Consider the following 17,832-nt stretch of genomic DNA (forward strand, 5'->3'; position numbering starts at 1 on the left):
AGCCTATTAGGTTTTCTGACTGCTATGAGGGTCAGAATAGACTGAGGTAGGTTTTTCGTTTTTGTTTTTGTTTTTTTGTTTCCTTTTCCTTTTCTTTCTTTTTCTTTCATATGTGTATGAGGGGTGGGGGAGCAGTGTGTGCATACATCCTGAGGATGAAATCTTGAGTCTTAGGCATTCCTACACAAACGCCCTATACACTGAACTCGCGCCCCAGGCCTGCTTCCCAGTAAAAGCTGACAAACGAAGCTCTTTTCTTCACACAATCTCCACCCCTAAGGAGTGCCTATCCTGAGGAGAGAATAAAAGAAGAGCAGACAGAAAGAATATGCTGAAAGTTCTGTTGAGACCGGAGATGGGTGGTGGTGGTTGTTGGTGGTAAAAACCTGGCCTAAGTAGAAGCCACAGAAGGGAACTCCGGGAGGCTGCGCAGGACGCTTCCTGGGCGTCCCAGCATCCCAGCCCAGGCTCCTCACCTCTGCCCTTGGGCTTAGGCAGAGAGACTCTTGAGTTGGAGGCAACCTTTGCTCACTTGGCGCCGGTTCTGATTGAGTTGGTTGAGGTGTTCATTCAGGAAAGCAAAGTCCGGGTAGGAACTGGCTAGGGATAGACAAGAATTTGTTCTTGTGGATTGCTGGATACCAATAGGAAGACAAAGGTAGTTCACACCTCTCTTCCACGTTAGTATCATCTTCAGATGATGATAATTTGTTTTTTTTTTTTGGATTAAGTCTTGTGTAGCCAGGCGGGCCTTAAACTCTCCGTGAAGCTAAGGCTGGCCTTGAACTGCTGATCTCTCTGTCTCCACTCCCCATGTGCTAGTATCACAGGCCTGCACGATCACGCTGATGGCTCCTCCTCCTCTGGTTTTTGTTGCTTTGTGTTTTTTTTTTAAACATGAGTTAAAATATGCCCCGGGTGTCTACATCTTTTGTGAACCCACTTAGAGGTTTTTCTAGTGTTTAACCATCAGTGTGCAGCAGGGATGCAGGGGTGAGTATGCAGGATCCGCCCACCCCTCCCCTCCAAGCCGGCGGCGTCATCGCCCCTTCCCCTCCCATCTCCAGGCACCCACCCAGCACAGCAGCACCACTCTGGCTGGCTGGTCCCGGGCACTGAGAGCTCCGCGGAGCTGAGCAGTCCCTGCGCTCTGCTGCCCACTAGGCTCCTGGCACATTCCCTAACCAGTGCCTGCATCCCCCCGGATCCTTGCTGGCCTGCGCTTTGGGACAGGAGAATACAGTAAGCTTCACAGGTAAGGATGAACTCCTGGGACAGGAGGACACTCTAGAGCCTGTCCCACTCTTGAACAAGGCGGGACCCACAGGAGGAGCATGGAACGGCACTCACTGCAGAAGGGATCACGCTTAGGCTGTCTTCTAGGGATCAGCCACCCTTCCTTTCTGAGTGAGTGCTGGCCACTGCAAGGTTAATATCAGAGGAGCAGCGATGTTTGCATTGGAATACAAGTGGAATGCTTTCTGCTTAAGCAGTACCAGAGGGGGCCCTCTTTATTTTTGTGATTATTAACAGATGTCACTGGAAAAGGTGTAAAAACCTTTCCTGGAAAGAAATTTGTCTCTTTGCAAAGTTATGTCAAAGCCAGTGTCTCTCTCGGCCTCTGTCTGCCTCACTCTTCCTCACTCTTCCTCTCTCTCCTCTCCCCTCTGCCTGGGTAGCAGAAGGGACAGTGGAAGACCCTTGGAACGAGGAGGTGAAATGAAGTGGAAATCTGGGGCTTGCTTTAAAGAACCAGCCCCTCCTGTCAGGGGTGAGTGGATTTAAAAAATGGTCAAGGATTGAGAATTACCAAAGCTGAGTGATGGGCACATGGAAACTAAATTTTTCGTTTGACTTTCTCTCTCTCTCTCTCTCTCTCTCTCTCTCTCTCTCTCTCTCTCTCTCTCTCTTTCGTGTGTGTGTGTGTGTGTGTGTGTGTGTGTGTGTGTGTGTGTTTGTGATCTTGAGATTTTTCTATAATAACAGAGTTCTGGGAAAGCTGCAGCAACTCCCCAGTCTGGCTGATTGGACTCTCTCACACTGTCTTCAGTTTGGAAAGTTGTGGCTTGGGGCTGGGGAGATGGTTCAACATGTAAAGGGCTTGTCACACAAGCACAGGGACCTGAGCTCGGATGCCCAGAACCCACATAAAGCCAGAGTAGGTCGTATACATCTGTAATTCCAGTGCCCTGCAGGAGATGGGAGGAGAAGACAGGAGATGCCATGAAACCTTCTAGTGGGCTAGCCTGGCATATGGCCACACTCAAGGTTGTCTCCTGACCTCCACAGGGCATGCCTCCACCTCCACCTCCACTCACTCACTCACTCACTCACTCACTCACTCACTCAGTCACTCACACAAACCAAGCACACACAGAAAGATGTTGTCTGGTCCATCAGGTCCCTTTCTCTCTGCCTTATTAACTTTTCTGGCTTCTGAAATACCCCCCCCCCCTTATGCCCAAGTCCATTTGTGTCTACAGAGGATTATAAAAGTCATAACTTGCTGACTGGAGAATTGTGTTTAAGATCTGGTTTATGATTTAGAAGAGAGAATGTTAAAACCCCAGCCAAGTAAGAGAGCTGGGCTAGAAGGTGCCAATCAAACCATGTGTGGAATTTCATTTTAGAGATGATTCTTCCGTGTGAGACGGCGCATGCAGATTTCCTCGCCACTTTTCTTGCAGCTGTTTTATAATGTGAGACTGCTCAGTATGCGCTTGGCTCAGTCTGTGTAAAGTTGCTAGTGTGGGTTAACTTTCTCGACTGAATAGATCGCTTCTCTTTCTGTGCCCAATACTCCAAGAGTCAACAGATACATTGCTTTTTAACAGTGGGACCAGATGCGGGGATTCAGAAGCTAAAGCTACTTCACCTTAGACGTTACCGATGGGAACTCTGAGGTGGGGACATTAGGAAAGACCAACATCAAGTTAGCAGTTCATAAATCATTATTTTATGATTTTAAAATTTTTAAAAATTAGAAATTTCCTACAGGTAAAACTAATATGTGATTAGCAAAACACACTGTGACTATCAAATATAACATAATTAATAACTATTCTTTACTGAAAGTCCAAATTAAAAAATAGAGAGACTTTATACACCAGCAAATGCAAGAGCTAGCAGAGAGATGCTCCCTTGGGGTTACCTTAGTACCAGTCACCCCAAATTTGATTTACACACAGAAATCCATTTTATAAATTGAGATGTACATATCCTGGAAAAAATAGCAGAAAAGAAAGAAAAAGAAAAAAGAAGGGAGGTTTTGGTTTTTATTGTGATGAGAAACAGAAGTTGTGGGTTACTGTAAAATAATCAACAGTGTAACTTTACCATTCTCCTTTCCCTCAAGGACTGCCAAACTTTTATAGCAGACATTGCTCTGTCTCCATTCCTGAAGCTGAACTTGAAAATAGTGCTATGGTATGTGGTATTTTGAATAGCAATTGGCACATTGTCAATGAACTCTCGAACCATTTATTCTCAGCGCAGAATTGGTGGAGAGCTTATCCTTAGTAATGGGTTATAAAGTATTTGATAAACATATGGAAATATTTGGCAGATTCGTGGCTTTCCTTCGTGTTGAAATGAATCACAGCACATTTGGTGGACGGTTCAGCAGTGCTGTAGGCCATGGTGGGAGTGTGCTGGCGCAATAGCTGTTTTTGGAAAAACACCTGCCAGAAATTTGTCTGGCTGTGGAGAGCGTGATCAGAACTCAGTTCATCAGGATAAACTCCAGAACCTGGAGATGGGTTTGCTAAGTGTGATAAATTCCATATGTGACAACTACTTAGTATATTGTGGACTGGTGAGGCCTCCCCCATTTCCCATGCTTAAAGGCCCAGTCTGATGCACAGCTGAATGATGGAAGAGTAAACGCAACCCCGGGGTTTGCTCTTGGCGGGCTAGCTTTGCCATCTAGTGGTGGGAACGTAGATAGCCAGCAAGGTCCTGCTCCCAAGGACTAGGGATGGAGTCTTTGGAGGATCATTGATCAGTCAACCACTTATATACTCTTGATCTTGATTTACTTGTGAGCAAGACTAGATCTTAGGAACTCAGAGTCCACTCAGTATTCAAGAAGAACTTCCAGAGAGATTATGTGCGGTGAAAAAAACCCCTTAAAATGGTGCCCAGCATGGTTGACACTGAATCTGCTGAAAAGAAAAAGAAGTCTCTGTAGGGCTCAGAGTCTTGTCTCTAGCAATACCAGTTATTACTATAAGAATTTATGATATTCTGTTTTCATCTCTAAAATCTAATGTCTGTTTTTTTCATCATTTTTATAATTGATGTTTAGGGCCCATGAAATGGATCCCCCAACTTCATACTGCTTCCCACTACTCTTCAAACACCCAGGGAAGACAATTTTAGAAACTGTGTTCTCATCTCCATCTATGTATTAAGTTCTCATTTCTTTAGTGTGGTGGGAGTGTGTTTATGTGTGTTTGTGCACATGTGCTTTCTAGTGCAAGTGCCTATGTATGCATGTGGAGACCAGAGGCCAGTCTTGGGTGCTGTGTCCTCAGACACTGTCTACATTTATGTTTATTTATTTGTGTGTGTGTGTGTGTGTGTGTGTGTGCGTGCGCGCGCGCGCGCGCGCGTGTGACATATGATGTGTTCATGTGCCTGCAGAGGCCAGAAGAGGATGTCAGATCCCTTGGGGCTGGAGTCACAGGCAGTGTGAGCTGCAGACTGGACCCTGGTCCTCTGCAAGAGCAGCGAGCACTCTGGACCACTGAGCCATCACTCCAGCGATTTTTTTTGTTTGATTTTTCTCTTTTTCTTCTCTTTCTTTTTCTTTTTTCTTTTTTTTGAAATTGGGTCTCACTCAAGCTCTGGCTGGCCTGGGACTCTCAGAGATCCACCTGCATCTGCCTATTGAGTGCTGAGATTAAAGGTGGGTGTCCCTACGCCCAGCCCAGAAGCTATCTACTTAGTTTTTAGAGTGGGATCTCTCACCAGGCTCAGGACAAGGCTGGCAGCCAATGAGTTCCAGCAACCCCTCGTCTCCACCTCCCCCAACACTCAGATCACACAGGCATGTGCCCATACTAAGCTTTTTAAAGCGGGTGCTAGGGACCAAACAGCCCCTCAGGCTTGCACGGCAGGGACTTTAATGAGAGCTGTCTCTCAAGGCCTCTCACTTCCCATTTCTGTTCTAGTAAATTACCCAAACCTTACAGAGTTAAAAATCACACAGAATTATTCATCTTATATACTTGGAGCTCAGAGGTCTGTCAGGAGGACTGTGTTCCTGTTAAGCTCCACTGCTTGCTTACTCTTGGCATCTGCTAGAGACCCCCCCACATCTTCATCCTGAGGGACCAGACCTTATCTCACTTCAATCGCCGCTTGCATCTCCACAGCTCTATCCTGCCTCCTCTTTATAAGGCCTCGTGGTTGCAGTGGATTCATCTGACATCCCGGCTAATCCCCTCATCTGAAAACCTTTAGCTTAATCACACTGGCACCATCCCATGTGAGGAGTACAGCCACAGGTCCTCAGGACGAGGATGTGGGTCACTCTCTAGACCAGTGCTTGCATCCCACCGGGAGCACGCTGTAGTGAGAGGTACAGGAAATGCCTTAAATACCTACTGAAGTTTTCCTTTTGATTTCGTAGGAGATATGGTGTCTCTGTGGCCCGGTCTGGTCTGGAACTGTTAAGACTGAGTCTCCTGCTTTAGTCTCCCTAGTAGCTGAGACTATGTGCATATACCACGGCAGCTTCCTATTATCCCCACTACTCTGCCGAGACAGTCACTCACTACGGAGTCCAAGCTAGCCTAGAACTGGCAATCAATCCCCTTGTCTCTGCCCCCCAAGGGCTGAGATTACAGGTGTGAGCTACCAGACCCAGCTCCTTCAATTTTTGACTTCTGATGTTGGGTAACAATGATAACTGCTGCCATTTGCTGAGTGTTAACTGCGGGTGTTCATGTGCATACACACACACCGGTTTCTCTCAAAAACTGTATGGAAAATGCACAGATTAGGCACCCTTAAGAAAATAGCCCTGCTCATGAATGGCAAGCACAAGTTAATTTGGTTTTAAAGTCCACGGTCTCCATGGCCATGAAAAACAGCCCGGTCTCTGTTGTCCATCTTTGTTATGCCACTGACACTGTTCTTTCCCACCACTGTGAAATTATATACTTCTTGTAAATATTGCATCACTTGGGGCGCTCGCCAGTCGGTGGTGACATCTGTAAGTGACTATAGTGACCTAGAATGAAACTTCATACAGCAGCCGTGATTCTTTCCCGCATCTCGCCAAACTCAAAATGGCCATGCAAGTTTGCAGAGGTATGTTCCAAAACACAGCCCATTTTCCTGATGTTTATTTATAATTTATTACCACTAGTGACGCTCCTCTGTTTGCCCTGTGACCTTCGGCCTAAGTGCCACTTCTGTCTGTAGTTCTTCAGAATGCCTAGGCCAGGCCACAGTGGCTCCTGGTATGTCAAGCCTTCTACACAGGAGAAAGAGGAAATGAGGGTGTGTCTTCACACTTACGTGTGTGTGTAAAAGCAGGCAGTGGTACTGAGAGGGACAGAGATCATTAGTGGCTTTAAAGAAAGGACAACTGTGTTTTTTAAAGTGATTATATATTCTGTTGTGTGCTCTGACATACTCAGTAAAGTGACCTACAGTGTCACTGATCTAGCTGAATAGGCCCTTACATAAAAAATGCTTGATGGCCTGATGTACAAGGATGTCCCATGCTATGTTCATGAATGAGGCCAACTTACTCACTCTACATTAAGTAGATAATTTGCAAGTGAACTGGAAACTATTAAGAAATAAAAGAATTTGTAAAATGGACTCTTTTGGAACAATGTATTTCAGAGGCTGGGGACCAGTTGGTAGAACACTAGCCTAGAACACATGAAGCCCTGGGTTTGATCCTTGGCTCCTAATAAACCCAGTATGGTGACATAAATCTATGATCCCACCACTCAGAAGGTGGAGGGAGGATCAGAAGTTCAAGGTCACCCTCTCTCAGTTTTGAGGCCAGCCTGGGCTACATGAGACTCTGTCTCAAAAGAAAGAAACTATGCATTCTTTAACTTTGGCCAATAGTTAATTTTGGAGTAGAATAATAATTTTTAAATAACACCTGTATCACCTGCTTACCATGCTCTGAGCAGAATGGTAATACTTTGCACATATCACCTCATTTAGTTCTAAAATAGCAGTATAAACTAGAACTTACTATTTTGTAGAAGGTATGGTGTCTCTGTGGCTCAGTCTGGTCTGGAACTGTTAAGAGTGAGCATCCTGTGCACAGGAGGAAAATGAAACCTGGACAGCTAATAAACTATCTAAGTTCATACACCTAATAGGAGCAAAGAAAAGATGGACAATTCCTGACTCAAACGTATGCTCATTATGTTGGCATGGATACACAAATATTCTAAACACTACCATCAACCCCCACTTCTAAGAACAACAGATAATACATGGTGGTAATAGTAAGCCATTTCTTGTAGTGATATGTGGTCATATCTATTAGAGAACCAGGTACAGCTACAGGTGTTAGAGTCTTACCTCATTCCTGTCTGCTGTACCTGTCTCTAGAATCCAACCCACGATCAACTGTGTGAATGCTGACTCACGGCAGAGGGCAATAATTACAATCTCACTTTCATTATCCAAACCTGGGATTTGAAGCCCCAACCCAGGCAAGCCACCTGGAAACTGACAGCATTATATCACAATTATAATAGGAGATAGGGAAAAGGAAGGTGTGGGCACAGGCATGGAAAAGAGCTGCCTTTCCAACCGGGACCATGTCTCCTAGGTTACTGAGTTGGGTTTTGTGGATGATGGGTGGATATAGTCCTATCCACTGGACTGTGGGTTGCTTTATCAATCAGAGCTATCATTTCCCTTGACATTTTACCATAAGGAAAACTCAGATTTTCCAAAAGGAAGTGTTCTTAGACATCTGTCCAATTTTAAATCACAGACCAAATTAGATGGGCTAATTAAAGCAAAGGCCCTCTTATTACTGTGATTTGGAGCTCACATTGCAAGGCTCTGCCCTTGGTCATGGCCAAAGATAGACATGGGCATGGCTTTTATTCCAGTGGGTTCACTCACAACAGGGCTGGAAAAGTGATGCCATCACACGATTCATGGTGTTGGATGCAGGAGGCATTCATACAAGCCTACTGAATTGGATGCTTCAGATATATAACTACTTACATGATAGAAGCATAAATAAGTTGTGTTTCTTCTTTATTAAATCTAAGCCATTTGATATTAGTGGTTGCTAACACAGTAAAAGGGTGGAGAAGGAATTAAATTTATTTTTTACACAAAGATGATGTAGAAGCTATCTGGAGTGCAGTTAAACCGTCATCCCTGGAAAGACAGCCTTTGAGGTTAAGGTTCCTGGCTGCTTTAATGTCACTCAAATTTTCCTGAATCTCAAAAGCATCTGGAAGCCTGGTTAAAACATGGTTATCTGAGAAACCCCACAGCCCTTCCAAGGGAGCTTGTAATTCTTTTCAGATTTGTTTTATTTTATGAGTATGAGTGTTTTGCCTGTATGTGTACCACATGCATGTCTGGTAACTGAGGAAGTCAGAAAAGGGCATCAGATTCCCCTGGAACTGAAACTATAGATTGCTGGGATCCACTATGTGGGTGCTGGGAACTCAACCTGGGTCCTCTGTAAGAGCAACACTTACTTTAACTGTTGAACCATCTCATAGGTGGAGTTGGCAGGCAGAGAGAATATATAGAAGGAGAAATCTGGGAGGAGATCTAGTAGCCAGAGAAGGAGGAGGACATCAGGGGCCAGCCACCCAGCTACACAGCCAGCCACGGAATAAGAGTGAAAGTAGTGTTATACAAGTAAGAAAAGGTAAAAGCCCAGAAAGGAAAGACAGACGGGCTAAGTTAAGAAGAGGTAGCAAGAAAAAAGCCAAGCTAAGGCCGGGCATTTATAAATAAGAAAAAGTCTCTGTGTGTGATTTATTTGGGCACTGGGTGATGGGCCCCCCAAAAGAGTAAGAACAACAACAGACAAATAACAGAGAGAGGTTCAAAAACTGCTCCAAGAAATGCCTCAAGCAGCAGCCTGTGAACCGCAGCCCTGATAAGTGCATATATTTACATGCTTACCTGCCTGTGCACCTAGAGAAGAGGAAACTGTGCAAACATTAGATCAGCCCCACTAAGTGCATATATTTACATGCTTACATGCCTGTGCACCTAGAGAAGAGGAAACTGTGCAAACAGTAGATCAGCCCTACTAAGTGCATATATTTACATGCTTACATGCCTGTGCACCTAGAGAAGAGGAAACTGTGCAAACGTTAGATCAGCCCTACTAAGTGCATATATTTACATGCTTACATGCCTGTGCACCTAGAGAAGAGGAAACTGTGCAAACATTAGATCAGCCCTACTAAGTGCATATATTTACATGCTTACGTGCCTGTGCACCTAGAGAAGAGGAAACTGTGCAAACATTAGATCAGCCCTACTAAGTGCATATATTTACATGCTTACCTGCCTGTGCACCCAGAGAAGAGGAAACTCTGCAAACGTTAGAGGGGCATCATATTATCACATATTGGCAACTTTTAATATATTTAATATCAGAAAAGCTTAGATGATGAGAGCCACGATGGAAAGAGACCATGGTATATTATGATCACATTCTCCAAGTGGTAAATCAAGAACCATGGTCCACGCGCCACAAATTCTTAAACTAGTTTTCATATACAATTCCACTATGAAAGCACTTTCCACAAATGGCAGTTCCAGGCAAAACATTATTTAAAAAGTGTGTAGGATATATTTCAGCATAAGGTGGTTGTAGCATGAATCTTAAAAGTTCTTATTAATAAAATCAAACCTGAGGCCAGTTAGTGGTCTTCACTGTATATTTTCTATTTATGGCAAAGGAGCCTGTAAAAAGCGAAGGGAATCCACTGCAGCTGTGGTTACCTATACAAGAGCTACCAAAGACCAGGCAACAAGATCAGCCGCCATCCCAGCAGGTCGCACTGCTTGGACTTAGAGTTACAAAACTAAAAATGACAACATGAAGGTGTGATGGGGAGGTGTTGGGGCAGTGCGGGGGAGGGCTCTTCAGCGGTGGGTAAGGTTAAGACACATAGTATATTTGTGTGAAATTGTCAATGAATAAATAAAAAGTATTCTAAAGAAAAAAAAAATCAAAGGAAGGGCCAGGCCTGGTGACAAAGGCCTAAAGCCCCAGCTACTCAGGAGGCTGAGGTAGAAGGATCAATGATCACGACCAGCCTGGGTGACAGAGAAAGTTCAAGCAAGGTCAACTTGTGCAACTGAGACTGTCTCAAAATAAAAAGTAGAAGCAGCAAAAGCTGTAGATGCTTGCCCAGCGGGCATGAAGCCCTAGGTTCGACTCCAGCCCCATCTCCTCATTCCATTCTCCCTTCCTTATGTGTGTGTGTGTGTGTGTGTGTGTGTATGTGTGTCTCTATGTGTGTTTGTGTGGTTGTGTGCCTGTATGTGTATGTGTAATGTGTCTGTGTGTTTGTGTGTGTGTGTTGTGGTGTGTGTATGTGTATGTGTGTGGTGTGTGTGTGGTTGTATGTGTGCTTGTGGTGCACACCTATGCATATATAAACTCAGAGCAGGTGACCAGCAGATGAACTCATCTGTTTCTAACTCCATGCTGCTTTGAAGCATCATCTGTCTGATATCCACCTCCACATCAGCTCCTTCTGCAAACCCTGGATCAGGGAAGTTCTGCACTCCAGTGAATGTTTTCTGATAGTCATTTACATTTTAGACATGAAGAATTTATGATCCTGCTTTTAGAGAGCTAAGTCCCAGGAGGAACTACAAGATGCTGCTTCTGTCTCTATAATCCATGGAGAAAGGAGCATCTGGGAGGGGTTGTGGGGCTGAGATCTCCCAACAGGAGCCCACTCTGTCCCATCCTGCATTGTCTGGGGAAGTAGGTGGGGAGGGGAAGAGGGACCTATACAGCTGATAGGGAGAGAGCTGGGAGAGAAACAACTTGTTGATTTTGGATGTCTGTTTTGGGTCAGTTTGGTGGAGTGTTGATCTACTCCCCAGAAGGTCTAAGGTGGGTGAAAATAGCATCTATTCACGGTGGAGGTACACTGAGGACCTATTGCATAAACGAAGAGGTATGTATCATTTAAAAGCAAAGAGGCCATAAAACCACTCATTCTTTTTTTTTTTTTTTTCTGTTTTTAAAGGACAAAATAGAAGAACAAGATGGAAAATACGTTATTTTGGTTGATAATCTTTATCTCTGGATGGACCCTCTCTGATGGGTCTGAAACAGAGCCAGATTTTACGTGGCACTTGAGCAGAATACCCCGGGTTGTAAGTGAGAGGACTGTCCATCTTGCCAGCCCCATGTTCCAGGCAGATGCTGGCATGGTGATGACCGCAGTGTGTGGCATCGAATGTCAGGAAGAGCTCCCGGCTCCCAGCCTTTCCCAGCTCGAAGACTCCCTTTCCTATGAGACGGTCTTTGAGAATGGCACCCGAACCTTAACCAGGGTGAAAGTTCAAGATCTGATCCCAGAGCCCACTCGAAACAGCAGCCTTAAAGGAGCACGCCCTAGGAGGCTGCGGCGACAGGTGTACGGTACCGACAGCAGGTTCAGCATCTTGGACAAAAGGTTCTTGACCAATTTCCCTTTTAATACAGCGGTGAAGCTGTCCACTGGCTGCAGCGGCGCCCTCATCTCTCCCCACCACGTGCTCACAGCTGCCCATTGTGTCCACGATGGGAAGGACTATATCAAAGGCAGTAAAAAGCTGAGGGTGGGGGTGCTGAAAATGAGAAACAAAGGAGGCGGCAAGAAACGCAGAGGTTCCAAGAGGAGCCGGAGAGAAGCAGAGGGTGGTGGCCAAAGTCACAGTGGTCAGGAGCATCCTCAGGAGAGCGCCACCCAGAGACGGGGAAAAGGGTCCAGGCGGGGTCCGAGGGTCACTCAAGGGAGGCCGTCCTTCCAGTGGACCCGCGTCAAGAGCACCCACATTCCCAAAGGCTGGGCGAGGGGAGAGAGCGGGGACCCGGCCTTGGACTATGACTATGCACTCCTGGAGCTGAAGCGAGCGCACAAGCAGCAGCACATGGAGCTGGGAGTCAGCCCCACCATCACCAAGCTGCCGGGCAGCTGGATCCACTTCTCTGGGTTTGACAATGACAGGGATGATCAGTTGGTGTATAGGTTTTGCAGCGTTTCTGAGGAATCCAATGACCTCCTGTACCAGTACTGCGATGCTGAGGCAGGGTCCACCGGCTCTGGCATCTACCTGAGGCTCAAAGAGCCAGGCCAAAAAACCTGGAAGCGGAAGATCATCGCGGTCTACTCAGGCCACCAGTGGGTGGATGTGCACGGGGTTCAGAAGGACTACAATGTGGCTGTGCGCATCACTCCACTCAAGTACGCCCAGATTTGCCTCTGGATCCATGGAAACGCAGCCAACTGCGCTTATGGCTGAGGGAAAGCTGAAGCAAGTTCAGGCACATCCTGAATCCCAGAGAAAGTCAGTTCTCATTCTGAGACCACTCACAGTCTATACTTGGACTTGAACCTAGCAGGGGTATGCCAGCATTTTCACAGACTTCCTTTATCAAAATTAGGTTACTTTCTCACAGTTAGAATGTTTAGGTACAGATAATGAAACTAGAAACACTTCAGCATCAAATATATACTCCATGTGATGCTAAGTTTCGTTTGCGGGCAACCGTTTGTTTACTTGGGCCTTCTTTAAAACTAGACACTCTTTAAAATGTCAGCCTAGAACTGTAACGTGACTTCTCAATGGGCTTGCTCTGAGAGTCCTACTGTAAGAAGAATCAACTTGAACGGAAAATACAAAGATTCACAGTAACACAATTAGAAACAGGAGACAAGGAGGTTTCGTTTGCAGTGCTGTGCGATGGAGCCATTCCTGTCTGCTCCTGCCCTCAGTGCTGACATGTGTTTTCTCTCGGTACTCAGAAACTTAAAGAACTACAGGTCAAAACACATACAAATCACAAATCAGAAGAAGTCGTGAGCTTTATCAATGAAACTACCAAATGTGGTTTAAATAAAAAACAACCCAGTATCAAAGTGTCTGTCTAAAAATTGGAGAAACACTTTGTTTTGTGCAATGAACCAACTTTAGAGATTTTGAAAGCGGAGACACTTTAAAATGTCAAGTTTTTATTTAACTGATTTTCAAAGTAGGAAGTTTTCAAGGAGTGTGGAGAAGCCATTTCACAAGCCAGGGTCCCCTTTTGAATGCCACACCCTGTTGGGTTGTACTGTCTGTGTGTGAGGTGCTATATTTTTAATGCAAGGAATTTTTGAAGGTTTTTTTTTTTCAAAAGAGAACTCACTTGCCCCAAACCCCGAGATAGCAAAGAAGGTTCTGATGGTTCTCATTAGGGACCAAGGTGGCATCATCTCTCTGCCTCCCAAGTAGCATTAAGCAGTTAGCGGCCACCTAGAGCGAAGTGCAGAGCAGGTGCTCAGGACACATCTCATGAACAGACAAGTATGTGGTGAATGGCTATAAGCAGGGGTTAGGTCAGGGCATTATGCCTGGACAGTTTTGATGATACACTCAAACACACTCTAAAATTTAGTAACCAGGGGCCCAATCTTTGGTCTGTTCTTTCTGGCAACTTCTAAGGCCACATATTTTTCTCTCATGACAAAATTGACTGCCAGGATAAAGTCTTTTTCTTTTAGAGGTGTCCTAATAAAGACTACAAAATAAGAAATAATGTTATTTCCTATTTTCGTTTTCTGTTATATTCTTGATTAGTATGCAAAGGAGTATCTTCGTTTGGGTTAGCATAGTGTTTTTGTAAATGGTGCTCAAAATATCTGCCATTCTTTTGTAATGTGAGTTGTTAAAATAGTTCAATAAAATGAAAAAAATAAAATGTATGACTGCGTTTATATATATATATATATATATGCTTTAGTTAAAGGGTTTTAGAAAATATTCGATTAACTATCATTGAACTAGAAAGTAGTGTCTTTAGTATTCACCTCACTGAGACGGAGGCTCTCATTGCTTCCAGTAGAAGAGGAACACACACTGAAAAGTAGATCCATTTGCTCTGGGGTGGGGTAATAGAGTCTGTATTAGTTACTTTTCCTGTTACTGTGATAAAAAAACAAACAAACAAACAAAAAACCTAACAAAAGCAACTTCAGAATGGCTTAGTTTTGTTTTTTCTTACATTTGTGGCTTTTCTAAGGGTGTCAGTAAAATTAATACATGATTCTAGAAATTATCATTATAGTTGCATGGAACCAGTCAACTATGCTCTGTTTCATCTCGTATTCATAGAGATGGACTGAAATGTTCTCAGCACACTGGCAGCCATGTTTCCCTGAAGAGCTAGCATAGCTGTAGAGGAATTTGCATGTGTGTGCCCATCCATGAGCCGGGGAGGCCAATGTGTCACAGTCTCTGTCTGAAGGTGGGTCTCCTCCCTTCCTCCACTCCTTTGATATTCCTAAGCTTCCAGCTTTCAAGGTCAGGATATGCTTTGAGCCAAGATTCTACTACAAAACAGAAGTCATACTTTATCCAGCAATGGGCTGAAAATAAAAGTTGGCATTTTGAAGACAGAGCTGAATTTAGTATTCTGCCACTGCACTTGGGGACAGTTGACACCAGAAGGCTTTGTGGTTTGGGGAAACAAGTGACACCATCGTCCCCACCAAATAACCAGTTGTGTCACTCCATGTAGTCCAGGATGTGACTGATGTGGCTCCTTAAATGGATGTCTTGAGCAGTCACCAGCCACAGATCACAGCATCCCTATACTAAATTAAAGCTTGGTTTTGGTAGAGGCACGTAGGCCATCATGTGATAGGAGATCACCTTCCCAGGACTAGTAACTAAATTTCTCCATTCTGGATAGAGACAAAGACTCTGTGACTTTCCTACTCTAAAGCATTTAGAACGTCTTTTTTGCTAGAATCATCTATCAAATTCAACTAGAGTCTCAGGCTGTGAGCCTCAGATAGTACATTGGTTTCCCTCAATGTAGAGGTTTCCAAATTTTGCTAATAGCAAGAATGACCTAGTGAATTACCTTAGAAACCCAGGTGCCAGGGTGCCATGAAGACCTAGCCTGAATCCCAAAGAGACTCCAGCATTGTAGACCTTATTAAGTGCTGGAGAGATGGCTCAGCGGTTAAGAGCACCTGCCTTATGCTTTTCTTATAATTTATTTCAAATACTTGAGTGAGGAGAGTGGTAGTGTAAAGGATCAAACACATAGATGGCACTCTTTTTAATGTTTTTACAAAATGAAAAAACGTTTTAGGAATAAATTATTATAACATCATTTTCCTATAAGAAACAAATAAAGTTTGCAAAATTCCTAAGTGTATATGATCAGTTTAAAATAAAAGAAAAAAAAATCAGTTTTATTTATTTCCCAGAAATTAGATGCTAGACTTCTTTTCTTTTTCATAATTCATCTTATTATTTAGGTGAAATCAATACAACTCCAGGAACTTTCACTGAGTTAAATCTTAGGCTCTTCAGATGTGGAGGTAGTTTTAGATTCTACCTTCCCTCAAAGGATGCACAGTCTGGTGAGAATTGCACCACACACCGGAAAGCAGGAAGTGGGACACTGAAGCAGCACATTGAGAAGTGGGTTCTGCTAGAGTGGCCAAGCAGGCTGAAAGGAACCAGTTCCCGGAAGAAGTGACACCTAGACTGGCCAACTTAGGAATGGGGAGCTGGAGGTGTGGGGGCAGCCTGGAGCAAACTGTGTCAGAAGCAGTGAGAGGGTCACACAGTGTCTAACACAGGGTTGCAGACTGCAGTTAGCGCTTCTGCGTGGTGAGCAACACCAAGAAGTAAGGCTTCCTGGTGAGGCTAGAACATGGAAGGCTTTGAATGGAATCCTTACAGTGCTTAGATCTCATCGCCAAGAACTGATACGGGTCTTCAAGTCGGAGGAATGGTATCAGAGGGAACAGAGAGAAGGAAGCCCTCCTGCGGCACCTTCTGGGCTGCAGTGGGTGAGTTTGGGTAGAGTTTAGCCGAAGACCCAAAACTGTTGAAGGATGTGGTGGTGAGAATAGGAAGTGGGAGGCACTCAGGCCAGGGAAGGCTACATAGACAGTGAGACTGTCTCCCAGGAGGGAGGGAGGGAGGGGGGAGGGGGAAGAGAGGGAGGGAGGGAGGGAGGAAGGAAGGAAGGAAAATGTTTAGGACACTTGTTGGTCATGGAATGAAGAAGTTTAGAATTGGGGATGCTGGGCTTGGGAGACAATGAAAAAAAAAAAACTAGCTTGGAGGAAAAAGAGGAGCTCCATCACAGACATGTACGCCAAACAAACAAACAAACAAATAAATTACTTGTCCTGTATTTACTGTAAAGACAAAAAATGCTCAACCCCAAAGAAAGCCATGGCAAGAAAGTGAAATGAAAAAGGCTGAATTTCCGCAGTGAGTGACCCAAGGACACAGGCACTGAGTCACTGCTGCATTTCGTTCTGACAAACAGTGACTATCACTGTTGTTTTTCTGCTAGGAAACAAAATGCTCCCTTTAACTTAGCTTGGAAAATGTTTTTTTCCATTAAGGGAAAGTCAGGAATTGCAAAAAATTATTTAATTTCAAATTTACAGTTGAACTACTATATATATGGTCACAACTCAATATCCCTAATATTGTCAAAATTTCATGCTTCAAAGGTACAGACGACTTAAAAATTAACTTCAGTTTTCCTTGGAGAATGTTTATATTAGTGTTTCAGACTATATAATTTAACTTCTTAAGGTTTTAAAATATGTCATTATAAAAAACAAGATCAAACAAGCAAAAAAAAAAAAAAAACAAAAAAAAACAACCCCAAACCTCCCACTCCCGACCCCCATCATAAAATGAGTTAATTTACCTCAAAAACTGTTTCTTGCACTAACAGAAATGTACCACTTGGCATATCAGGGAGTGGTGAGCAAGCCTTTAGTCCCAGCATTGAGAGGCAGAGGCAGGAGGATCTCTGAGTTTAAGGCCAGCTTGTCTACACAGTGAATACCAGGCCAGAGAAGGCTAAATAGTAAGACAGTCCCAGCCAGGAAGAAAAGGAGGGAGGGAGGAAGAGAGGGAGGGAGGGAGGGAGGGAGGAGGGGAAGGAGGGAGGAAGGATGGAAGGAAGGAAGGAAGGAGCCACAGGACTATTGCATCTGGAATCTAGTATTAAAAGTTGGCTCAGCAGCAAAGCATATGATCAATGACAGAAAATTCTCTCCCTCAAGAGGTCACTTCCTGGACCTGTGCAGAGCTATACTCTGCAAGTCTGGGTGCACCTCCTAAGAAGGGGCCTCTAGAATATGAGTTTAAATTTGACAATGGATGCTGCACGTGCCTGGCTGGACACTGCTTTCCAGCTGGCTTACATAGACAGGTCAGTGTCACATGTAGTTAACATGTGGGACAGGTACTTACATTTACCGAATTTCAAAACACATGCTTCTGTGGCTGTGCTTTATTATGGAATCTTACTACCTCCACCATTTAAATGCTTTTTAAAAAATTGATCTTTTACTGTTCTTACAATGGAAAAAAATCAAATCTATAGCAAAAATAATCACAGCAATTAAAAAGATTTAAAACTTAATGTGTACAGGTGTTTTGTCTGCCTATGTGTTTGTGTCTGGCAGTGTGCCTGATGCCTGCAGAGAAGAGGGCCTTGGAATCCCTGGGACTGGAGTTACAAACAGTTGTGAGCGGCCACGTGGGTGCCAGGAATCAAACCCTAGTCTTCCGTTTTTAACTGCAGAGCCATCTTTTCAG

General features: G+C 44.3%; 1 protein-coding gene across 1 annotated transcript; it reads left to right on the forward strand.

Annotated features, from left to right (window-relative positions):
- Positions 1 to 1,017: 1,017 nt before the first annotated feature.
- On the forward strand, positions 1,018 to 13,247 carry Prss35 (serine protease 35). The gene is made up of 2 exons (XM_059267046.1): positions 1,018 to 1,255; positions 11,244 to 13,247. The coding sequence occupies exon 2, from the start codon at positions 11,263 to 11,265 to the stop codon at positions 12,502 to 12,504; it is 1,242 nt and encodes a 413-aa protein (XP_059123029.1). The 5' UTR covers positions 1,018 to 1,255; positions 11,244 to 11,262; the 3' UTR covers positions 12,505 to 13,247.
- The last annotated feature ends 4,585 nt before the right edge of the window (positions 13,248 to 17,832 follow it).

Source organism: Peromyscus eremicus, chromosome 7 (assembly GCF_949786415.1).
Source record: "Peromyscus eremicus chromosome 7, PerEre_H2_v1, whole genome shotgun sequence".
Classification (NCBI taxonomy): domain Eukaryota; kingdom Metazoa; phylum Chordata; class Mammalia; order Rodentia; family Cricetidae; genus Peromyscus; species Peromyscus eremicus.

What these genes read in the sequence shown, in the direction of transcription:
- Prss35 (XM_059267046.1), top strand. Translation starts at nt 11,263, where the DNA reads ATGGAAAATACGTTATTTTGGTTGATAATCTTTATCTCTGGATGGACC.